At 44.8% G+C, this 22889-nt stretch overlaps 1 protein-coding gene across 1 annotated transcript in view; it reads left to right on the top strand.

The window, feature by feature from the left end:
• The first annotated feature begins 13409 nt into the window (after positions 1-13409).
• The window catches only part of ITGB3 (integrin subunit beta 3), a 70566-nt gene continuing 61086 nt past the window's right edge, over positions 13410-22889 (top strand). Inside the window, exon 1 of the mRNA XM_083146928.1 lies at positions 13410-13607. Within this exon, the coding sequence (XP_083003054.1) occupies positions 13520-13607 (88 nt within the window). The 5' untranslated portion in view covers positions 13410-13519. The remainder of the gene's footprint in view (positions 13608-22889) is intronic.

The raw sequence follows: 22889 nt of genomic DNA, 5'->3' as shown, positions 1-22889 counted from the left end.
TGAGTGATCTGTCACTGCCCGTGATCTCAATAGAGAGAACACTGGCGATGACTAGATTTTGACTACATGTAGTCTAAATCTATTCAGGTGTTAGCGACGCATGGACAGTGCATCACCGCCGCTGCTGGGGGCCATACACACATAGCGATTGCTTAGAAGTGTGTATGCCCCTTAACATTGGGATTAACAATACCTCCCAACTGCCCCGATTACAGCAGGACAGTCCACCTATTTGGAGAGTATCCCGCTGTCCCTCCCATGGGTAGCAATGTTCCCCGGGTGGGGGGGTCAGTTGGGGAGGAACTAGCAATCACCAGTGATCTTAAACAGATGCCGTGCAGTCACGCATGGCCTCTCTACATCTCAGGGAGGGAGGTTGGGGCTGCCCAGCACCTCCGAGAGCATGTCCCCAAATTGCCGATAATGGGGGTCATGGTGCTATACCACGCCCCAGTACTTGTGTAGTTTCACGGCACCAGCATGGGTTCTATGCTCGGCAAACTATCTAAAATAAAGTTACTTATCTCCATGCCAACGTGGATAGTTCATACCCCCACTATCCACGTTGGCATGGAGTTGATTTTAGATAGCGTGGCGAGCATAACGAGCCACCGAGTCCGCAGAGTGGGCGAGCGAAGCGAGCCCCACAAGGGGACTCAGACGCACGCGCCAAATACCCACACCCTTTAATAGATGTCATTTTAGCTCTGACCTGTATGCAAATATTATCCAATCGTGGCATGTCCTCAGAAGGGGGCAGGGCCTAATGATGCACTTAGAAAGGCCTGCCCCTTTCATCGCCAACCTGTTTCTCTTCTATGGGCATCTCCTAAAATTACATTTTCAATGTAAGCAAGTATGCTGTAAAATGGCTGCTAGCATGTTTCTTTAAGTGTATGTTTAATCATGGTGTACTCTATTATGAATTCCCTTGTTATCCCTATGTGCAACAAATACTAGATACCTTTTGGACTGCCAGATCTCCTTCTCTCAGGAGTAATCAGAGACATTATTTTCATGTGTGTCTAGAGGTAACTGTTATTCATTACTGTAAAAACGTTATCAGAGACCAGCGGTCAACTTGAAGAAGCTGAGAGCTTGCCTAGCAGGATACTCGCTCGTGGGATGGGAATCTAGGTAAAAGTATTGCATGAAGTTTATACATTCTTCATTAAATAATTTGTCTAATTTGTTTCCTGTGCCTTTAAAGTTATACTAATATGCACTGAAGACAATTTTGTTTGTCCAAATAATGATAGCAGCAAATATTAATACTTGCTTATGGAAGCAAGTTAATTACCCCTGAATCTCATGAGTGAATAATAAACAATAAATCTTTTATATTGCAATGGCAATTGGTATGAAGAATAGAATTAGACCATTACACAATGATTAAGAATAGATTCATTTAATAAATATAAAAAATATATACAACTAGTTTTAATGGAATAAATTATATTAAATATACTCTGCAAACATTATACAATAAATAGACACTGTATTCAAGAAAAATGTTATGCTTTTTGTATCATTAAAAGATGGGTCATTTGTTGTTGAAATTTTGTGAACGTTCAGAATCAAAAGGCATCCCGCTATGAAAAGCCGTCCACCCTGCGGAAAATCGCTAAAATAGGTGAAAAATGATCCGAGTTTTTCAGCCCAGTGATTTTCCCTATCATCGTTATCCATACACGCTGGGCAAAAATGCCCCATGTGTATGGACCTTTAGAGGATGCTCCATTGCTGTGCTTCTGGTGTCCTGGGGAGTACAGCTGGTTTAGCCTATACCTTCCAATGGAGCCACACTGCACTGCTGCTGCTGGTCATGGAGATGATTGCGTGGCACCCGAGACTGCCCGCTAGCCTGAGCTGAGGACAGTCATCAGCTTGCATTCCACAGGAGAACGCAAATCACAGAAGCTTGGTTACCGCCGGCATGGGGTTTACTTGACAGCTTTAGGGACCGTTAGCCACTGGATGCAGGGGGAGCTGCGGGCGCTGCACCCTCTGTAGTTATGCTAGTTACAGGATGCACTGTGGAACACTCTCTGGAGAAGGGAACCCACCAACAGTGTCTGTTTCCGAAGAGGTAAAGCATGGAGCAAATGCACTCAATGATACGCCCCATGCCCCAGCTCTATAAAATAATTTTGCAATTGCCTTGTTTTGTCCCCATATAAGGAGCGGCTGCTTATTATAGTTACATACCTCCCAACAGTCCCGATTTCAGCGGGACAGTCCCGATTATCAGGGCCTGTCCCGCTGTCCCTCCCGCGGTCGGCAGTGTCCCGCGGTGAGGGGGGGCTGTTGGGAGTCCCCCCTGTCGGCTGCTAAGCAGCGGAGAATAAACGCTGTGCGCATGTGCACAGCGTCTATTCCCGCATCCAGGGGGCTGGGGGCATGGCTAGAGGCTCACAGAGCCTCTGGGTCATGCCCCCATAGCGGCAAAATGGGGGCGTGGCCTCGCGGGGGAGCCGCGAGTATAGGCCACGCCCCCGAAATTAGGACATGCCCCCCGAAATTTGTCCCGAGTCGCCGTCGACAAATGTTGGGAGGTATGTAGTTATATAATAACAGTATGGTCTCTGAGAGAAAAAAATGATAACACATTAATGTGTGGTCTCAGTGGCGCCCCCATCAGGTTCTGGTGTCTGGAGCAAGATCTTTCATAAGCTTCTCCTTTGGCCTGCAGCTACTTACTCATTTAGATTCCACCTGCCACAGAACAAAACCATTAGCATCAATAGATATGATAATAGGTGGTGGAAGACATACGGTACTTGTGTAATATATGGGCGCCCGATTTTTTCATTGTACTATATAAAATCAACTCCATGCATAGTTGGATAGTGGGGGTATGAAATCACCCATGGGTGACTATACAACTAAAAATTGGGTCTTTACAATGAAAAATCGCATGCCTTAAGTAGTGGCATGAGATGAAAAATCGGGTGCCCAGATAATACACAAGTAGCAGATATACTGTACCATTTAGGTGGAGCATAACACGCCCCCTCAGCGGCACGCTGCATGAACTCTCATACCATATAGAAGTATGTTTCATGTCCTTGTCAGTTTAATGTTACAGGCACCTGAAATGCATCATATTCATTCCATTTACTTGCAGTTTGCCCTTATTGCAGCTCCTCCTATTGCTGATTGCAATCATTCTATGCATATGTGAGATGGTCTGCAGTAGCTTTGGAGATAAGCGTTATAATGCATTTTTTGCCCCTCTACATCGCAGAATAGCCACTTTTGCCTTCAGGAGGCTGTGGAGACTTCTACTGTCCCTCCTCCCACCGCAGGACACTGGTGACCCCTAGGCGGTCCCGGGCGGGATGAGGGAATGTTCCCAAAAAGCAGGACGTTCCCGCGGAAAGCGGGACAGTTGGGAGGTATGTGTTTTGGTATGAAATTGGTCAGGGTGTATGTGCTATATCATTTGTAGCAGGACCACTGATATTGGAGGTGCCGGGAATCACCAAGTGTGTAACCAGCATAAGAGTAATTGAACTTTATACAGTTTATAAAATCTAATGAAAATAGGAAAATCCTTATTGTTCTAAATCCACCAATGTAACTGAACAGAGAAGGGTTACAGATTCACTTTAAACTGTCAGAAACTTTAGATTGGGATTTTCGTAAAGTATTAATCCTCCCACTTTAAGTACCAGCCCTCTGGACTGAGCCACACTGCCATGTTATGTCTCATGGGGATGAATCACAAGAGTGAGGGGAAAGTACACACAAAGCTACACAATGTATAATTTCCTCCAGACAAGAGACTCATTCCTTCCACCTCAGACGACACGTCTGAGGTTAGTGTCTAATTCCTTGTGTTTAGTAATTGGGATTTGTGTACCTGACCTTCCTTCAATGCCAAAGTGCATAATTACTGCAATCTTACTTCCTACCTCTATTCTGTCTAGAGCAGAACAGGTAAAATGTGATTCTGCAGCTGTTGTGGAACAGCAAGTCCCAGAGTCAGGCTCTCTATGCCACTGGCTGCTAGACTATGCTGGGATTTGTAGCTCCAATGGCAGAGCTTGAGAGCCTGTCAAGGCTTGATGAGACTTGTAGTTCTACAGCAGCTTCAAACCCAGAGATTGAATATTACTGATGTAGATATTATCATTATAAGCTATAGCATGCTCTGTTGGTTGTCATATCTGCAGAACCACCCTATCTATTCCTAGAACGTTCTGTCTTTAGTTTGTTATGCTGATCACAATGCCATTGTGTTTCCTACCTCTGGAAAATACATACTGTATGCCCATAGTTACCTACCCTCCTGCATTCTCCCTGAAATAACAGCAATCTTCATCTCTCCCTCATTAGTCTAGCAATCTCCCTCATTTTACCTAGCCCACATTACACTGTTACATTTTTTGGGGAAAAGGAATGAGAGATAGATACATTTACATTGAGTTATCAGCATAATTTCCCAGCACTTTACCAAGTATACTGTAGTAGCTCTTACTAACTGCTTTGGGACTCATCTACATTTGGATATAAGTCATTTTAAATTACACACCCATGCTTTTAGGTTCTGCAGTCACAATCTCTTTTCACAATATCTCCATATATGGAACTAGACTTACCCCCTCAATGGGGCACTTTGCAAAATTCTATTATCAACTATAATCTCCCTGAAACTGGTTTTCAAAAGTAGGCAAGTATGTGTATGCCCTTGCAGTCTCCGCGTCATCTGTCATGTTCATGTCACACTGCAACCATGCAGAGTGTCACCACAAACACTGTATCTTTGCCTACTTCCTTCCATTTCTATGAATACACAATTATCTGAATACAGAGGCATTATAGTTCCGCAAGTTGTTTTTCCATGAAACAGAACACAATAAAGATATGAAACAAGCTGCCCATATAGACAACAATGCCAATATCTATTTCACAAGTTTGCATTGACTGCTTCCAATTTAAGCATACACACTATGCAATATTTTTAAATGATATGCACATATCGGTTATATTATCGTGCTCACTATATCGTTAGGGATGATCATGTCCCACCCTCTTGTGGGTCATTAATAACCCACTCCCCTCACCTCCCCCGGTCATCTGAAAATGCAGTAAAATCTGCCTACTGTATATCATCAATGATTGCATGTTTAGCGGGGGCCGGGGGATGTCATTGACCTATATTGTTAATGATATAATTCAGTGTGTATGTGCTAAAATGTGCGCTGGCTGCAGGACATGTTCTCAGTCCCAGTAACCATGTGGCCCCAAAGCCAGCCCAGATGAACCCTTTAACACTAAACATTAACTTAACTCACCCTCCTGCCTCCTCCAGAGTGCAATCCAAAATATTGAAGAACAGCAGAGGACAGTCTGGCTCACAGCACTACAGTAGTAGTCTGCAGCAGCTCACACATGCTCAGCTTCAAGCACCAATCATCTGGTCATCTAGATCAGCGGTGGCCAACCAATCAGAGACATTGAACCAAAAAATATGTTATGGTAAGACAAAATGCCGATATCATCACAGAAAATGGGTGTGGTCTAGCTTTTTCAAGGCCACACCCCATCTTAAAATGGGCTGTGGTCTAGCTTGCGAGCAGGGCCCTCATACCTTTGACTGCCTGTAAACAACCAGTTTGTGGTAGCACTGTCTCCTATTGTAAAGCACAACGGAATATGCTGTGCTATATAAGAAACTGTTAATTAATAAATAAATACAGTAGCTGGCACAATGCCATGTCCTATTTTTGCATCTTTTGAATGATGTTAGTAGACGCATGACCTTGTGTCAAACTTCATTTTTTTTGTTAGGCTGGGGGTGAGACAAGCAGATTGAAAATGTACAATTTCCATCATTTTCCAATACAAAAAACTATGCTGTAATGTTTTCAGTAAAAAAAAAAAAATTAAAATCCTGGCTCCTGTGCGGTTGAAGCTACTCGCAGTAGTTCTCCCACATGTGTGTCTGTAAGAACAGACCAAAGTTTTGATTTCACCTGTTTCAGTGTTGAAAAAAGGACTCACAAATGTAAGTAGACAGCCTCCACACTCACACTGCATACCTGATCTGCCTACTGGGTGCCGCACCCGCCCTGCTGTCCGGCTGCCGCACCCACTTTGCCGTCCACCCGCTGAATGCGCTCTGCCATCTGGCCGCAGTACCTGCTCTGCCGTCTGATCCCAAAAATCACCTTGCACAAGTATGGCACTTGCACTGCGCACTTCCACCTCTAGGTTAGGCTGCACATCCTTACCTCGTCCTTTTGGATGGGGTAGGACAATTTTTACACACCCTCAACCCGGCCTTCTGGCTGGGGTTCTCTTTATTATTTATTTATTTTCCTTCTTCACGTTCGGCACTTTTCACATTTTCTGTTTTCTGTAGTGTGTCACTTTTTTGGGGTTGTGTGGTTGACCCTTATGGGCCTACCATTCCCCAATGTACCAAAGCTCTCATCCTTTTGGGGAGAGCTTCAGTCCCCTAGAGGGCGACCCCGAGCTGCAAAGCGGAGGGAAGCCTATTGCGGGTCTCTCCAAACCTTCGGGTGCGGATGACCCACCATCCTAACCTTTCCGGGGGTTGAGGAAAGCGGGTCTCTCTAAGCTCTCTAAGACCCACCGATCCCTTTTTTCCCCTCTTAGGCCTTATGGCTGAGAGGGGTTAGGGGAAAAATGGGGCCCTTCTCCTTTGGGAGAGGGTCCATCGATCGCACAACCCCCTATGCACGACTTATTCACTGCACTGGTGGTGGGAGCACTCCTCAGGCTCCCTGAGTTTTTTCAAACTCAAAACCAGCCTGGGCAATGTCTCACTGGTGGCAGTGCAGGCAGGTACCAGGCAACACCAAATTCCCAGTTGAAATTGAACAAAGCAAGGCAGAGTGATTTTTGCATAAAAATAGTATTTTCCAGCAAAGCTTGTAGAAAACATACTGGCAGAGGTGCTTCATACTTCCCTGGAAATAGTGAGGTGCATTGATTCAAAGTCATTTTCCGTACAACTCCTAATAAGCCTTAGAGAGAGGTAAAGTTAACGTATATAAAGTGCCAACCACTCAGCTCCCAACTGTCATTTTTCAAACACAGCCCGGAACATCACTTGTACTTTGTCTCTGTTTACTTCACCTCTCCCCAAAGTTAAGTAAATAGAACTGAATGTCTGCTTCACTGCTGTTGCTCCTTCAGGGAGGGAATCTTGGTTTAAATCTTATTTATAAAATTCATGGGCCTGTTTGTTTGTTTGTTTGTCCGGTTATGCATTTAGACACCCCAGCACTGATCAGAATGAAACCAACCTGAAGTAGTTCCGTTAGATCCTGGCATGATCTAGGGTTGTGGGGTCCCATCAGACCAGGGGCTGGCTGGCAACTTTTAGCCCAGGGGGAAATTCCAGAGCACTGGCCCATAAGTAACAGCACATCATTAAAATGGAGATTTTTCTTTAAAAAAAATATATGTATTAATAAAAAAAAAAAGATAACGACACCACAGGCTGCTCCCCCTGTATAAAAACAGGACACCACAGGCTGCTCCCCCTGTATAATAACAGGACACCACAGACTGCTGCCCTGTATATGGGGAGTGGAAGAGAAGGGAAAATGGTGTATGTGTTTGTGTGTGTGTGTGGGGGGGGGGGGGGGGGATAAATATATATGAGGGGGACACTGGGCTAAGGGGCTTCTATATGGTGGGTAGAGGGTTGGTTGGGAAGGGGGAGACAGTGGGAGACAGAAGAGTGTGCCAGATGTGGGGGGGGGGCTTTCAGATGTGGGGGGGGGGGGACACTACTACTAGGCTGGGGACGAGGTATAGCAAGCAACACTAACCTGGGGATTGCTTGTGTTGCCCAGGCTGATTGCAGAACCTTAGCTCTGGCCGCTGCCGCTTGGAGGCTGATGTGTCCGCATTCACTGCAGACTCTCCCGCCTTCCCTGATGTGTTGATTTGCAGCTCGGGGGAGAAGAGAGACATCCTGCGGGTGGCGTCATCATCATGAAGTCCACACCCAGCGTCCGCCACTGCCGGAGATCAGAGTGGACAGGCAACCGGGCCCTCCTCCACGTAGCTGTGGAGGCCGGTGGCCATGTTCCTGTAGCCACAGACATGTTTTAAAAGACTACAGGAACCTGGCCGCTGGCATTGCAGAAATAGGTAAGGCAGCTGCGGACGCGGCCCGCAGCCCTCCAGTCAGAGCGGCCTGGGGGGCACATGGCACCCTGCCCCCCGGCCCAGCCCGCCCCTGCATCAGACATTAGGGCGGAATGAACCGAGAAGTACTTTGACCTAAGGAACCTGTTCTAGGCCTTCCACTGGAAGGTTTTGGAAGAAAACATCACAGAGTGGAAAAATTGGATCCCAGAAGACAAATAGAGGGTTGGAATCCGATCAGACCTCCCATTGGTGTACCCTGGGCAGAACTTTGATACACTTTTACTGGTTGAATTTGGCGGAAAACTTTAATGAAGCGTAATTACTGACATAACCATAATTTAATGACCTTTAAAACTGGCTAAATTAATGATAAATCAATTAACTAAAATAACGGAAATAAATGGAGGTGGGAAGACAATAAAAGGGTAAGTCAAATGCTTAGGAATAGCAACAGATGTAAAACTTTAAATGAACATAAAGAAAGCTGGGGATCAGGGCTAGTGGCAACAAAAAAAAACCCCAAAAAATGATACTGGCCACCTACTGTACCTCATGGGTGTGTTGGAAGAGTTACTAAGCTACTAATTATGTTTAATATGATGACCATTACAACCAACTCTTTGATAACTAAATAACTGAAAAATTGCTATGATACTTGTGTAATGTGATTGGGGAAGCAGGGAATCTTACTGCCCTCACGGTTATCCCTGGATTGAAAAATCTTTAGATCTATTGGAAAGAAATATTAAAACTGATTAACGGATTGAAAAGTGTTGATTTTACCTATCATCATCAGGCTTGTTCATGTCAGGTTTCTCCATGTGACATGATCGGCAGCCAGCAGTGCTCCTACAATGACAGCACATAAGGGAAAAGTAGTAGATGGTAGATGGTGGATCTAGGACGCTATGTCAGTTTTAAATGAATATGACTGTTTCCTTCTGTGTTTAGTGGGTCTGATTCAGACCTGTTCGCTCATCTGCAAAGTTGAAGAAGACTGCGAGTACATGACAGAAAGAAAACCCGCCCCGGACATGCCATCCAGACAGAAACAAAACCCGCCCCGTGCAAATCTGCAGGTGAATTGCGAAAATATTGCTATTCGCTATTCACCTGCAAATCCATACGCGATTCCCAAACCATCGAATCGTATTTCAGTGTGTGCATATGTAAGTCTGATACATCCACAACTCTGCAGTGGTGTATTTATAATAGGTGCAATGTGTGCAGTGCACCCGAGCCCCAAGAGTCGAGGAGGGCCCACACTGCATCCATTTTAATACTTGTCTTGCATCCGTAATGAAGACAGCAGCGCTGCCAGAATCGTCACAGCCATTTTTTCAGAAGTCCGCAGATGCACAGTAGAGTCTAAAGACTCTAGCGCTTAGACTCTTCTGCGCAGCCGGGTTACTGCAGACACAAGAGAGGAGGGAGCCCAGATGAAGGGGGCGTAACACAGTCCTCCTCTCTTAACTTGTGGCAACTCTGCTGATGTCAAAGATCCTTCCTTAAAACGCTCGGGAACACCTGTGTTTTTCTTCGGACACTCTGAGTAAACGGCAGGATTCCACCAACAAACGCTGGCTTTGTGGCAGCCAAATTGTGAGGGGATTCGGATTAGATCCAAAAACTATTTCTGACACTATTTTGCCTCCCGTATGGTTCTTATTATACCCCTTGCCACCAAAATCCAGTCATACCCGGGATTTTGGTGGCTCTCTTTACCCGTTTCCACTGCACTGAAGGGAAAACCTGGGAAAGCAGGGCAGCAGGCCAGGACTAACAGGCAGGCAGCATGAAGGGACCAGCGGGCAGGCAGAGGGCGTGCAACGTGCGGGGAACAAAATCCTGGGTTAGAGCTGTTTCCACTGCTCGTTACCTGGGAAAGACCCACTAAAAATCCTGTTGGTGACCAGGGTAAAAATCCCTTTACCCAGGCTTTATTACTTGTAGCCATGTAAATTATTTGTGAGTTGCTAATTGTGTCTTACCTTTGGAGTTCTTTATGGCATTGAGATGAATTTCTCTGATCTGTAATCCTCTGTACAGTATATCAAAGCATCCACCACAGCTGTTAGCTGGCTGCACCGGGGCCTCGGCTGTATGCCGGCTGAGATTTCCTGCCACTCAGATGAGAAGACAACAAACACTAACTGGATCAGTTCAGCTGCAGGAAATATCAACCAGCATACAGCAGAGAACCCAGCACAGCCAGCATTGAGCAGTGGGCTCCATCTGCACATACAGATATGCTGTTATTTTTAAGCAATTGAATAAATAAGGGGTAAACCCCTATGAGGTACTAACAGACTCCCGTCTGAACATCTTGTAAAGGATAAATTATCGTTACACGTTTTATATGCCAGTTTATATATATATAAAAAAAATATTTCCAATACTGCCTGCTATTAAATAATTAAATATTAAACTTTTATGGATGGGAGGTGTGCCTATTATTTCTGATGTCAGCCTTCATGTCATTGCCTATTGGACACAGTTTTAAGAAAGTGATGCTTTCCGGAGCCTACTGCATATGACCACACTGCTCCATAAAACACTTTTGAGATTACTTTGATTATGATGAAGTAGTTATTTTGAGGAAAGGTAAATTATTGACTAGGGCAGTGGTTCCCAAACTGTGTGCCGTGGCTCCCTGGGGTGCCTCGGGACACAAGCAGGGGTGCCGCGGCTTGGTGGTCTAGGACCAACTCAAATTATTAATGGTTAATTATTTATGAGCAAAACCAGTGCTGGTGGCTGCCAATCATAGAATGTGTACAAACAGAAGCAAATACTGCCCTTTACCACATAATTGCCACTAAGAATCGCATATAAACCCAATCTAATATTTTTTTTTGGGACCTAGGGGTGCCGTGAAAAAAATTCTGATTCTCTAGGGTGTTGTGAATCAAAAAAGATTGGGAACCCCTGGACTAGGGGGTTTTAGAAATTAGAAATTGTACGGCGTTTAAAAATATTCTGCTTGTATGGTGGTCACATATATATTTTATATATATTATTGTGGTCCCTGTAATGTTTTGTGCATTATATCGCAGTCATGGTGATTTTCTGTGCATTATATTGCAGCTACTGTGATTTGATGCTCTCCTAGTGAATGGGGGAAGCTGAGGCGGGATCCTGAGATTTGAGGACAAAGATGCCAAGATATGAATCCCAGGATCAGAGCCATCAATCCAGGGTTTTGTAGGATTAAGAGGCACACAAACAGATGCTGCCCCCCTTGGCAACAAGCATTTAACTTTTCCTTGGCAACGAGCATTTTACTCCTGTGTAAATGCGCTCCACTGTCCCTATTTTTTGATTGCCAGGTTGTATTGCCAGCCCCAGTCAGAACCCCCCTTTCACACAGAAAATCAAATTATCAGATCAATAATTTCTATTTGCTTTCCAATGCGTGAATGCTTGGGTTTATGATAAGAAGTGGATTAATGACTAGGATAATGCTAGTATCACACCCTGACTGGATCTAGAGCAGGCATGGCCAAAGTCAGGCCCGGGGGCCAATTGCGGCCCATGCTGTCATTTCAAGCGGCCCGCAGCCTCCAGCTGGAAGCGGGCAGAGCATCAGATGTGGGAAGCACAGCACAGGACACAGGTGGGGCCCCGGCGAGCGCACCTTTACCTTGCTGTCTGCTGCAGCGAGGAGGTGCCGGCCGCCACAGTCAGATGTGTTTGGAGTCCTACCCCTGCTGCTGCAAACGTATATCACCCTACTCCACAATCACAGTGACAGCAGTGTTTGGGGAGGGGGGCAGCAAGGGGGAAGCTTGCTCCCGTAACATGCAGAGCGGAGGAGGGCGGCAGCGGGAGCCCAAGCATCTCCTGTCCTTGCAGTGCCTGCTTTGCCTCTCCATCCTCTGGCTCACACAAGGGGCTGGGAAACATACAGAGAAGGGAGGGGGCAGAGTGGGGGACATACAGTGAAGGAGGGTCAGGCTGGGGGACATACAGTGAATGGAGGCAGTGATGGCCATTCAGAGAAGGGGGAGCAGGGGCAGGCTGGGGGACATACAGTGAATGGGGGAAATACAGTGATGGGGCAGGCTGGGGGACATGGACCATTCTGATGTGTATAATGATTCAAAGAATGTCAGGCTGAATGGTCGGCCCCCTATATTTTCACCTCACCAAATCTGGCCCTCGTCACAAAAAGTTTGGACACCCCTGATCTAGAGCATGTGTTGGAGGGCTGCTCTCTGGAGTCTGAGGATTTAAAAAATGTTTTTAGTGTATGTAGATCTGGCTTTATGTGGGTGGGCCAGGTGATACTCCATCCACAATATCCAAAGTGAGGGGCGCTAAGATCTACCAAAAAAAATTAAATTAGGCTCGGTCGGCCCTGCTGACTACTCACATACAGTGATGTACTTTGATAGGCTAAAAAATGTTTGGAAACACAAATTGATTTCATCCAAAGGAACTTTGGGAGTGTGAGCAGGTCCGTGTGATGTCATGACATTACGTGGTAGTCACGCAAAGCATTTCTGGAAACCTTTTGAATCGCCAGGATATCTTTATGGGGCCCCTTAGGACCTGCTGGGCCCTAGGCGGGTGCCTAGGTTGTCTTGTGGAAAATCCACCGTTGCCTTTCATACAGAAGTTGGTAAAAAAAGAAAGAGGGGTGCATATATTCAGCTGTGTTTTTAAATCAGCATAAGGTTGTCTGACACGAAGGAGACAAATTGGACATGAATTTCCCTCAACTCCCCCGACAGCTCCCCAGGAGGGTTGCATGGCATTTGACACTTGATGTGTCACATTTTTTACATGTGATAAATCGCATGCAATCGCATGTAAAGGACTCCCAGGGAGCTGCCTGCGGGAAGAGATTTAGAAACTGCCATTCAAAAGTATGGGGCCGCTGATTGGCTGAGAGCTCTCTGCCAATCATCAGCCCCTGTTCCTGTGAAAGGGTGTTTTCAAATCTTCAGTTAGTAATAACTGAAAGACACAGAGAATGCCACCTTATAAATATCCCGTAAAAAGAGTATTTAAAAATATAATTTTATTTTCAATACATACATAAAGTGACAGTCAAGGCTGTATATTTTTGTTTACCATTTTCTAAATACACAATTCTTAAAAAAAAGTGAATTTATGAAATAATCAAGTAAAAAAACTAGTTTCAATTTGGTGAAGTATAACAGACTTCTGTACATAGATTTCCAAGTTGTAACCAGTGGGGGGCAGTAGTTTAAAGTATTCTTTCAGTCCAGCTAAGTTTATTAGGATAGGAATGAGTGTAGTTACAGGCAGGGTGTGAACGAGGGACCGGGAGGAGTTATGACTGCAGTTCGTGCTTACAATTTAGTACCCAGCTGATCCTCTGCATACAGTTCAAGTGGGTGGGGGCAGAGTGAGTATGTACAGCGCTGCCCCCCTACTTTACAAAATGATGCCGGTTTACAGGGGTCTCACCCTTATGTTGCTGATCACTACTGGAAGCTGTGGTGAGTTTACACATGTAGATAAACTGCTGAATAGTTTTATTGTATGTGTATAGTTTTCAGTGTAAAAGTTACTGCACACGTCATACAGGTGAACTTACTACGGAGTTAATTCAAACAGAAGCGTGTATGTTATTCATGTGTAGGGCTGGGCTGCTGCATTTGTGGTGAAAGCTTATATTTAGTTACTTGGTACATAAACATCTGCGAACTTACATGTTATGTATACAAAGAGTGATTTGCTCATAGCTTGTTGTTCTAAGGATAAGATAGATAGATAGATAGATACTCATTAATAATTGCCTACAGATTCTCATGCTCTGCAATATTCCATGAACAACATGTTTTTATACTATGTAGGAAATTGTTCTGGCGGCTGGCCATGGCTCCTGAGATTTAGGGCAATTTAGTAATAGCTGCATTAAAGTAGTTATTTGTGCTATTTCTGATTTGGATACAAGAGTTCTGTACACATTGGATGATACTGGATTTGCCTTAAATGGACAATAATACATATGACCAAATACAAAGGTCAGGGCCTAAAAGGAATAACAAAATATATATACAGTATTAGATTTTTTTAATTATTATTATTATTTTTAATAAACCCTACATTATGTATACTCCAGTATTAAAAACATATTGTTTATTATCAATTATGAGCCATACAATGTATAAATGTATTGGAGTAGACAGTTTTAATCCAAGTATTAGCTCCCCATTGATATTGCACAAGATCTGATTACCCGTGTTTCTGAAAGTGAACATAAAGCCCTGTACACATGCTTAGATTTGCTTTAGATTTGATGTTAGATTCAATTTTGTATTAGATCTGGCATTAGATCATCCCATTAGATTTGGCATTAGATCTGTACTTTTGCATTCGATTTGATTTCGATTTCACAATGTAGGCACAATGTACTCATTCGATTTACTGGATCGAATTCGAGATTTCCTTGGCTGCACAGGAGCTTTTTCTATTCGATTTTGAGAAAACGGGAGCGCGCATCGAATCGAATGCAGATCGAAAGTATCCTAAAAACCATTCGATGTGGATTCAATTTTACTCCTATAAGCAAAATCGAATCGAAAAACAGGGAAAAATCTAAGCGAGTGTACACAGCTAAACATTAAAGTGGCCTATTTATCATTGATGGTAGTGGGGGGGGGGGGGGGACGACAACAAAAAATGTATTGAGCAGATGTATAAAGCCTGGTAAAGTGATAAAGTGGTGATAAAGCAGCTGTGTATAAAAAATAACTAGTTGATTGGCTGGTGCATTATCACCTTACATTTTATCACCACTTTATCACTTTACCAGGCTTAATACTTATGGCCCATTGTTGCTTTTCCCCTTATATGAATGAACTTTCACAGCTATTTTATTATTGGCCCTTGTTGGGACAATGGATTTGATAAGATCCCATCCTGGTGAAGAATGAATAATAGTGATAGTTGTGTGCTATAATATTATTATGTGGGATGATGAATACAAAATGCCTAATGCATAAGGAATTATACACCTAAAGCCCCATGCAGAAAAGACTAGTAAAATATATCACTCAAAAACAATATCTTTTACCACCTCATCTGTTGTGGACACCACTCAACATCGTAAGTGATGCAAACTCCCACGTATCGTTAACGACCCTCTTCCTCGTCAGAAACATTCAGATGTGAGATGACCTCATTAACGAGGGTCGTGCACCTGCCTCCTCTGTTGCACCCCCTGCTGTTGCTCCCTCCCTGCCGGAATCGGCCAGTGTGTATGGACTTGCTGATGCCAGCACCCCGCCACCTCGAATATCGCTGGATACACACAATGCCTACTATGTACCCGGCATTTCTGCTGTGCTTGCCATGCTTTGGGCTCGGTACCTCACTATGCTTGGCACACTATTATATTCTCCATCTATGATGACGTGGATGGAAGTAAAAACAAGTTGGGTTAAAAAACTCATGAAAAACTCATGTTAACCATTTCATGTGTCAACCATTACCATGTAGACCTTATGCGGGTGTCCACCATTTGTCAATGTCAATCTATTGCCTGTCAACCAATAGTTGTTTACTTATTGACTGTCGACATAGACACTGTCCACCTAACAACCGGACCCACTGGTCAATGTCGGCATTTCTGAGTAAGCAGTGCTCTTTGGAGAATAAAATGCCCAATCAACTAGGGATGACGCAGTTCCATCAGAAATCCACATAATTCCTGCTTATCATTTCTTAACTATTCATTTTATGAGTAATGTCTGAAGGCTCAAAATCTCTTAATGTGTACTGTATATCAATTTGTTTAATCCCATAGTTGTTGGGTAGAAATCTACATTTGCAGTAGTACAGAGATGTGATGTATCATGCTCAACTCTCCACTCACGTCATTGTGTCAAACTTGCCAGATCTGCTGTCAGCAAATGCAAAATAACTTCATGACATCTATGTTATATTCTCGCTACAATGTGGCAATAAATAAGAGAACTGATAATGGTACTTTTGTAGCAGATGTTTCTGTAGTTGATGCTAAAGTAAAAACGAATAACATTTTAGGAGCGATGACAGTGGATGCTTTAAGTTATAATTAAGATGAAAATCCACATTTTTTGCTGTTATATTATTTTATCTACATAAATTACTATCACTTGAGTATTGCACTGCAGTGCTAAAAGTCATGGGATAGGCAGTGGCGTAGCTAAGTTTTGGGCGCCCCCCCGCCGTTAGGGGGGGGGCGCCCCCCCCTCACCGTCGCCCCGCCAAGCACCCCTGCCCTGCCGCCCCGCCGCCTATGCAAACACCCCCCCCCCCCCCAATCCCCCACAGCCTTACCTATCGCGCTGGTCCCGGCGGCTCCGTTCTTCTGCTGAGGACCACCACAAAATGGCCGCCCCCATACAGCAGACAGTTTCAGATAACTGTGTGCTATATGGGGGAGGCCATTTTGTGGTGGTCCTCAGCAGAAGAACGGAGCCGCCGGGACCAGCGCAATGGGTAAGTCTGCGGGGGATTGGGGGGGTTTAACTATAGCACCGCAGCCCCCGGCGCCCCCACATGCACAGCGCCCCCCGTGGTGGCTGCGGTGCTATAGTTACGCCGCTGGGGATAGGTGCCCTCTAGTTAAGTTCAGCAATTTAACGTGGCATCAATCCCACAAGTTAACGGAAGACTTCTAGAGAGATGTTAACACATGTAGTCTGGATAGCTTCCCACAGCTCCCTGGTATTTCTAGGCACAGGATCTTGGGTGTGAATGGAACTCTCCACAAGATCTCATAAATGCTCAATTGGGTTCATATCAGGCGTTTATAAAGGAAGATCCACAGAGACAGAAGAAGCTGTATTGCCTCTGAGATATCTGAACTGATTGGTTTCTCCCAATTTTGAATTGAGTGTACTAATTTATTCATGGCTCTGTTCTCAGACAAAATTGTAAGTGAGCCTACTTCCTTGGTTGAGAAGCAACCCCACACATGAATGGTCTCTCAATGCTTTACTGTTCGTATGACACAGGACTGATGGTAGCACTCACCTTTCCTTCTCCGTACAAGCATTTTTCCAGATGTACAGAACAATCTAAAAGGGTATTCATCAGAGAAAATGACTTTACCCAAGTACACAGCAGTCAAATCCCTGTAGAGAATTGACTTCTTTGCTGCCCTTCTTGACACCAGCATCCTCCAAAAGTCTTTGCCTCACTGTGCATGCAGGTGCACTAACACCTGACTGCTGCTATTGCTGAGCAAGCTCTGCACTGGTGCCAGGATCCTGCAGCTGAATCAACTTTAGGAGATGGTCTTGTCGCTTAATGGACTTGGGTGCCCTGAAGCCTTCTTCACAACTGTTGAACTTCTGTCCTGAAGCTTGTGATGATCTGATGATTGGTTGATTGAGTTTCAATATTACTAGCAACAATATCCTCACCTGTGAATCCCTTACCTTGCATGTAACCATGGTTAATAGAGGAAGAACAATGATTTCAATCACTGCCCTTCTTTTAAAGCTTTCCACTCAGGGTCTGATTTAGACCTAATCGCAAGGCTGCAATTTCAGAGATGATTATCGACACACTGCACATGCAAGTGGTTCACAGTACACATGCGCAAGGCCATGCTGTGATGAAATCCTGCTACTATTTCTATTTGCATGCCTTTTGTTATGAAGCTGTTGCTAAGCAACCTGGACTGGGTTTTCTGTGCATCAAGCACACCTGCACTGAATTTCTCATTAGCTGGTTACCCTTCATTAGGGATTCTTACCAGCTGCTCCCTGCTGGTTATACTTCCTGTTTAGTTCCTCAGTGAAGGGAGCATGTGCTTCTCACTGTGTAGTCGTTTGAGTTCTGTTTCCAGCCTGAGTTCCTAAATGTGTGTCTGCAGTCCAGACTCCTGTCTCATGCAGCTTGTCCTGCCTGTGTTCCTAGTCCCCTGCTGTCCGCTGCTGGCCCTGATGCCGGGGTTCAAGTCCGAGTCCTGCTTTTAGATCCCAACTTCTGGTTCCCCCCAGACCCTGTCTGAACAAGAGATAAGTGCTCTAAGAGTATTGTGTATATGTTTAACACCTTCATGCATTGTTGCATTTACGGTAGTTTGGTAGGAAACTGTATCACTATGTCCTACTTCACCACCTTCCTGAATACACGTGCTTAGGGGTCACCTGCTAGTATACGTGTACGATGGACTGCAGGAGGATTCCCTCCCATGGAGGACAGCTGTGACACATTTTGTTTTGTTTCCCATTTTTACGGGTTTAAGTTAGTCTTCCTTTTGTCTGCTCTGGAGGTGTTGGGCACCTTGTCTCCCTGCAAGGCTTGGTGGCACCGAAGTTGGGGCGGACCTAATTCGCCCCTTCAAACATGGCTATTTTAGGTGAAGTCTTAGTTCTGCAGGTGTTTATAATCTCTGGAGGGATTAACAGAGTCAGGGTTGGGATTGTGGCCCATCCTCACCTCTATGCTCCTGGATATTGTCAGTTACTCCTGTCCGTCCTGTGTCCCATATTCAGTTTAGTTTATGTAATATGTTTATCCTGATCATCCAGCAACTGCTCCAGGTACCGTATTAGCTTTCGTTCCCTGTTCTATCCCTATAGAACAGGGTTTAATCCTAACAATGCCGTTCACAAGGTGATTGATAGGAAGTAGGCATCTGGGGGTGGAAACCAGCAGTTTAGTGGGCATGCCAAAAAAACAACAACATTGGGAGTGTCTGGGGAAATACTAGGTGTGCCTGAGTGTATTAGGGAAGGGTATGTGTCGTCAGCTCCAGCCCAGATATGCCTTTTTTCATCGCACCACCGAGTAAGTTTCTAGCTACTCCGAGCCCAGTGTAAAAATCATTTGATGGTGAGCCTATTACGTTGGGTTTTGTACATATTCGGACAGCTGCGAATGGATGTGTAGCCAATCACATTAGTTATAAGTGACTAGTAATTAGAAAAGAAGTATCATTTCTTACTCTTTACGCCAACTTTAAAAAAAAAGGATGACCTAGCAGAAAGGGAGCTAATAAAGGCTAGGGAATAAATTTACTAAAGCTTCTAAGCATGAAGAGTGATGGTTTTACCCATAGCAAACAATCAGATTATAAGAGGTACATTTACTAAAATGAGAGTTCTATGGAAGATGGAATGTTGCCCGTAGCAATCAATCAGATTAAACTTCTTATATATTTAGCACTTTCTAGAAGATAATAGATAGAATCTGATTGGCTGCTATGGGCAATATCTCATCTTCAGTAGAACTCCCCTATCGCATCCTAGAAAATAATAGAATGTGATTAGTTGCTATGGGCAATATTTCCACTTGTCTGTTTTGAAAGCTTTCTAATTCTAGCCCTAGGCATGGGATGCCCTGATCACAGTTCACTGATACCCCTCTTCCACTGAATAACCCGGCTTAATTCCCCGGAGCACGCAAAAATCCGGGTTTGCAGGCAGTGTAAACGCTCTAATCTGGGTCAAAGCCCCAGCAATCCTACACAGGAAATTTTAAAGTCGGCAAGCTCCCAGGTCCAGGAGCTGAGTGAGCTTCGCACCACACTTTGCAGCACAACAGCAGCATGACCAGTAACTCCATTTGGAAATTAAAAAGCTTCTGCTCATTGGAACCAAGGAAGAGATCAAGCGCCAGGTGACTGGAACCATTAAAGATTTGGTTGTGTACCACAATATTTCACAGATGCTGGCATCCTGGGGAATACAATGTTCTCAGCAGCAAGTGGTCAACAAATTAAAAGGCCTACCAAAGCAATACACCAAGGTACATGACCAAAACCGTAAAAAAAATGGTGACATATGCCTGGAATGGGTCCATTATGACTTGTGATTTAGTGCTTTTGGTGACACAGCATTTATAAATCTACTGGTACTGTCATCATTATTGGCATCACAGTGCTCCTGCCAGATGGAGAGTAGCCAGCAAGCATCGGCCACACAGTCCTCCATGTTGACCTTGCAGTGCTGCCCAACATCACCGCTCCTAATATCCGATGACGGTGAAGTCAACTGTAGTGGATTGGATTTTTCTGTCATCTCCGACAGTGCAGAGCCCATGGTGGAGGGGGAGTCCGAAGCAAGTAACACTGCCACTACAGTCTAATAGTAAGTAAAAAAAAACTAAAAACCAACAAACATATTTCCACTGATCCAATTGGTATATGTGCCGCTAGTGTGCAGGTGGGAGAAGGCCACAAGCACATGTATGCAAACACCTAGACTATTTTTATATATGCTTTTTATTAACAATATTCTTGGTTTACAATGTGCCGCCAAGGAAGAAAAAGACTAAACCGGCCTGAGCAAGCAGCAAGAGCTTGTTCTTCCATATTAGTGGAACACCTGCGGGAATTGGACTTTGAAATGCAGCTGCTCGAATGCTCAAGAGCATGGGTCCTCAAACTGCGGCCCTCCAGATGTTGTGCAACTACAAATCCCAGCATGCCTTGCCACAGTTTTAACACTCCCTTATAGCAAAACTGTGGCAAGGCATGCTGGGATTTGTAGTTTCACAACATCTGGAGGGCCGCAGTTTGAGGACCCATGCTCAAGAGGCTCTGGTGCACAGGCTTTTAGAAAACGAAAAACAGATACAGCAGACTTTTTTTCCCCAATTAATGGACATCCATGAAAGACAAATGTTATTTTTGGAGCACACATTTGGTCGTGGGTATACGCATTATGCCCCACATGCTCCACAGGCCCCAGCATACCAGGACTCTGGATATGGCCAAATCAGTAGAGGGCAAACTCCCTACACCCTTAGCACTTCATTGGCACACCAGCCAAACCAAGACCATCCTGAATATAGAGGGCTCAATAACTACGCCCCCAGCACTGCTACTAGATACGCCTCCAGCACTGCTACTAGTGTGCCACCACACCCAGAACCCATGGAATATAGAGGGCCATGTAAAGCCCCTAGCAGTAACACCATACCTACTACACTGCCAAACCTAGACTCCCCTGAACAGTATACCATAATTTGAGTTAAAAAATGCCTGTGTTTTTTGGGGGAATCTCAAATTTTATATTTGTTTATTTTGCACTTTTTGCTTGCAACTGATTCCCAAACTGTGGGCCTTATTTTTATTGATTCGCTCCCCTGTGTGTTTGCACGGGGGAGTGATGTTTTCTGCATGCGCATATCTGCACATGTGCATACGCTGGTTGCTAGCAGGCATGGTGAATTGCTAGTTCGCCAAAACCGTTCACACCTAGCAGTGCGGTCGGGGGCATGGGACGTTCCCATGGGCGTTCCCATGAAAATGCTGGGCAGTACTATGGAAATTAGGCAGTGATGCAGGTGCCGGGGGCTGGCAGCTGACGTCAGCAGATATCAACTGCCTGCCCTCTTTGCGTGCACCTTCCAAATTACTCGATGGTCAGCAGATGGCTCTGCGGACAGCGTTTTATCTACACGCAACCCTACAGATTTTGCAGCTTTGCATGTGGACCAGAATAAGGCCCCTTGTACACAGGGCTGCTGAACAGACCATGTAGGATAGGTAGCTGGAATATCTTGAATAGCTGAGGCCCGGTGTAATAGTGTCCGAATTTGTCAGTGGTGCAGTATGTCATGTGGAGTTCTAAAGGAAAGGGGCAATCATTTACAAGGCCAAAACATGCCTTGTACATAACTGCCCCTTTCCAAAAACTTCCAACTTCAGCCTGTATCCACATCGCCAGTGGCGTAGCTTGTTTTGGGGCGCCCCCCCCCCCTGCCGTTAATGGGGGGGCGCCTCTCCCCCTCCCCACCGGCCTTCCCACCCACCTCCCCAACCCGGCCGCTGGTGCCCGTTGCCCCCCCATCGCCGCAGGCTTACCTGTCTGCGCGTCCCGGCTCCCATCCTGGCTTCAATTAATAATTCTATGCAGACGGACCACGATAAAATGGCCGCCCCCATACCGCAGACAGTTTCAGAGAATTGTTTGCTTTATGGGGCGGCCATTTTATTATGGTCCGTCTCCATAGAATTGATTGAAGCCAGGAGGGGAGCTGGGACGCGCAGACAGGTAAGCCTGCGGGGGATGGGGGCATTACTATAGCACCGCAGCCTCCCCGGCGCCCCCACATGCACAGCGCCCCCCCGCGCGACCGCGGGGGCTGTGGTGCTATAGTTACGCCACTGCACATCGCTGCTTAGCTCTTATATCTCCTATTACATAAGGCCCCTGGTCTGTTAAACCGCCTTGTGGACATAGTTTGATTAACCCTACACCTTTACACGTTATTTAAATTTGTATATGCAGAGTTTCCTCAAAGTATGCTTTATAGAGTTTATAGCTTTATAATGTTTATATTGTGCAAATACTTTTGAAAAGTTATTTATTTATCTTTGGCACTTTACCAATGTTTATGTAAAGCAATTCCACAGGTATACTGCAAAGAGTTTACACAGAAGTATTACGTGTCTTGTGTGAAGACACTTTTGAAAAGTTTTACATTTTATCTTTGGGACTAAAATAAAATCCCAAACTTTAAAAAAAAAAAAAATATTTTTGTTGTATCTTCTTTTAGTCTGGTAATGTTTTCTTTAATGGTGGCCTGTGTATGTAATTTAGCCATCTTTTGGGACCTCCCCTTTGTTATATCTCTTTAAAATGCCATTTCAAATGTAATCCATAGGAAAAAACAGGGCTGACCCGGGTTCAGTGAGAATGGGGCTGAAACGGCAATATCCCGGGTTGCACTGCAGTGGAAATGTGTCTAAAGCCAGGGCCACCCACAGGATCGACCCGGGACAAAAATCCCTACTCTGACCTGGCTTTTATTGAAAAGGGGTATCAGTG

This window comes from Crinia signifera, chromosome 6 (genome assembly GCF_055691185.1).
Source record: "Crinia signifera chromosome 6, ASM5569118v1, whole genome shotgun sequence".
Lineage (NCBI taxonomy): Eukaryota > Metazoa > Chordata > Amphibia > Anura > Myobatrachidae > Crinia > Crinia signifera.
The sequence above is the reverse complement of the archived record's forward strand: the minus strand, read 5'-3'. Positions and strand labels throughout refer to the sequence as shown.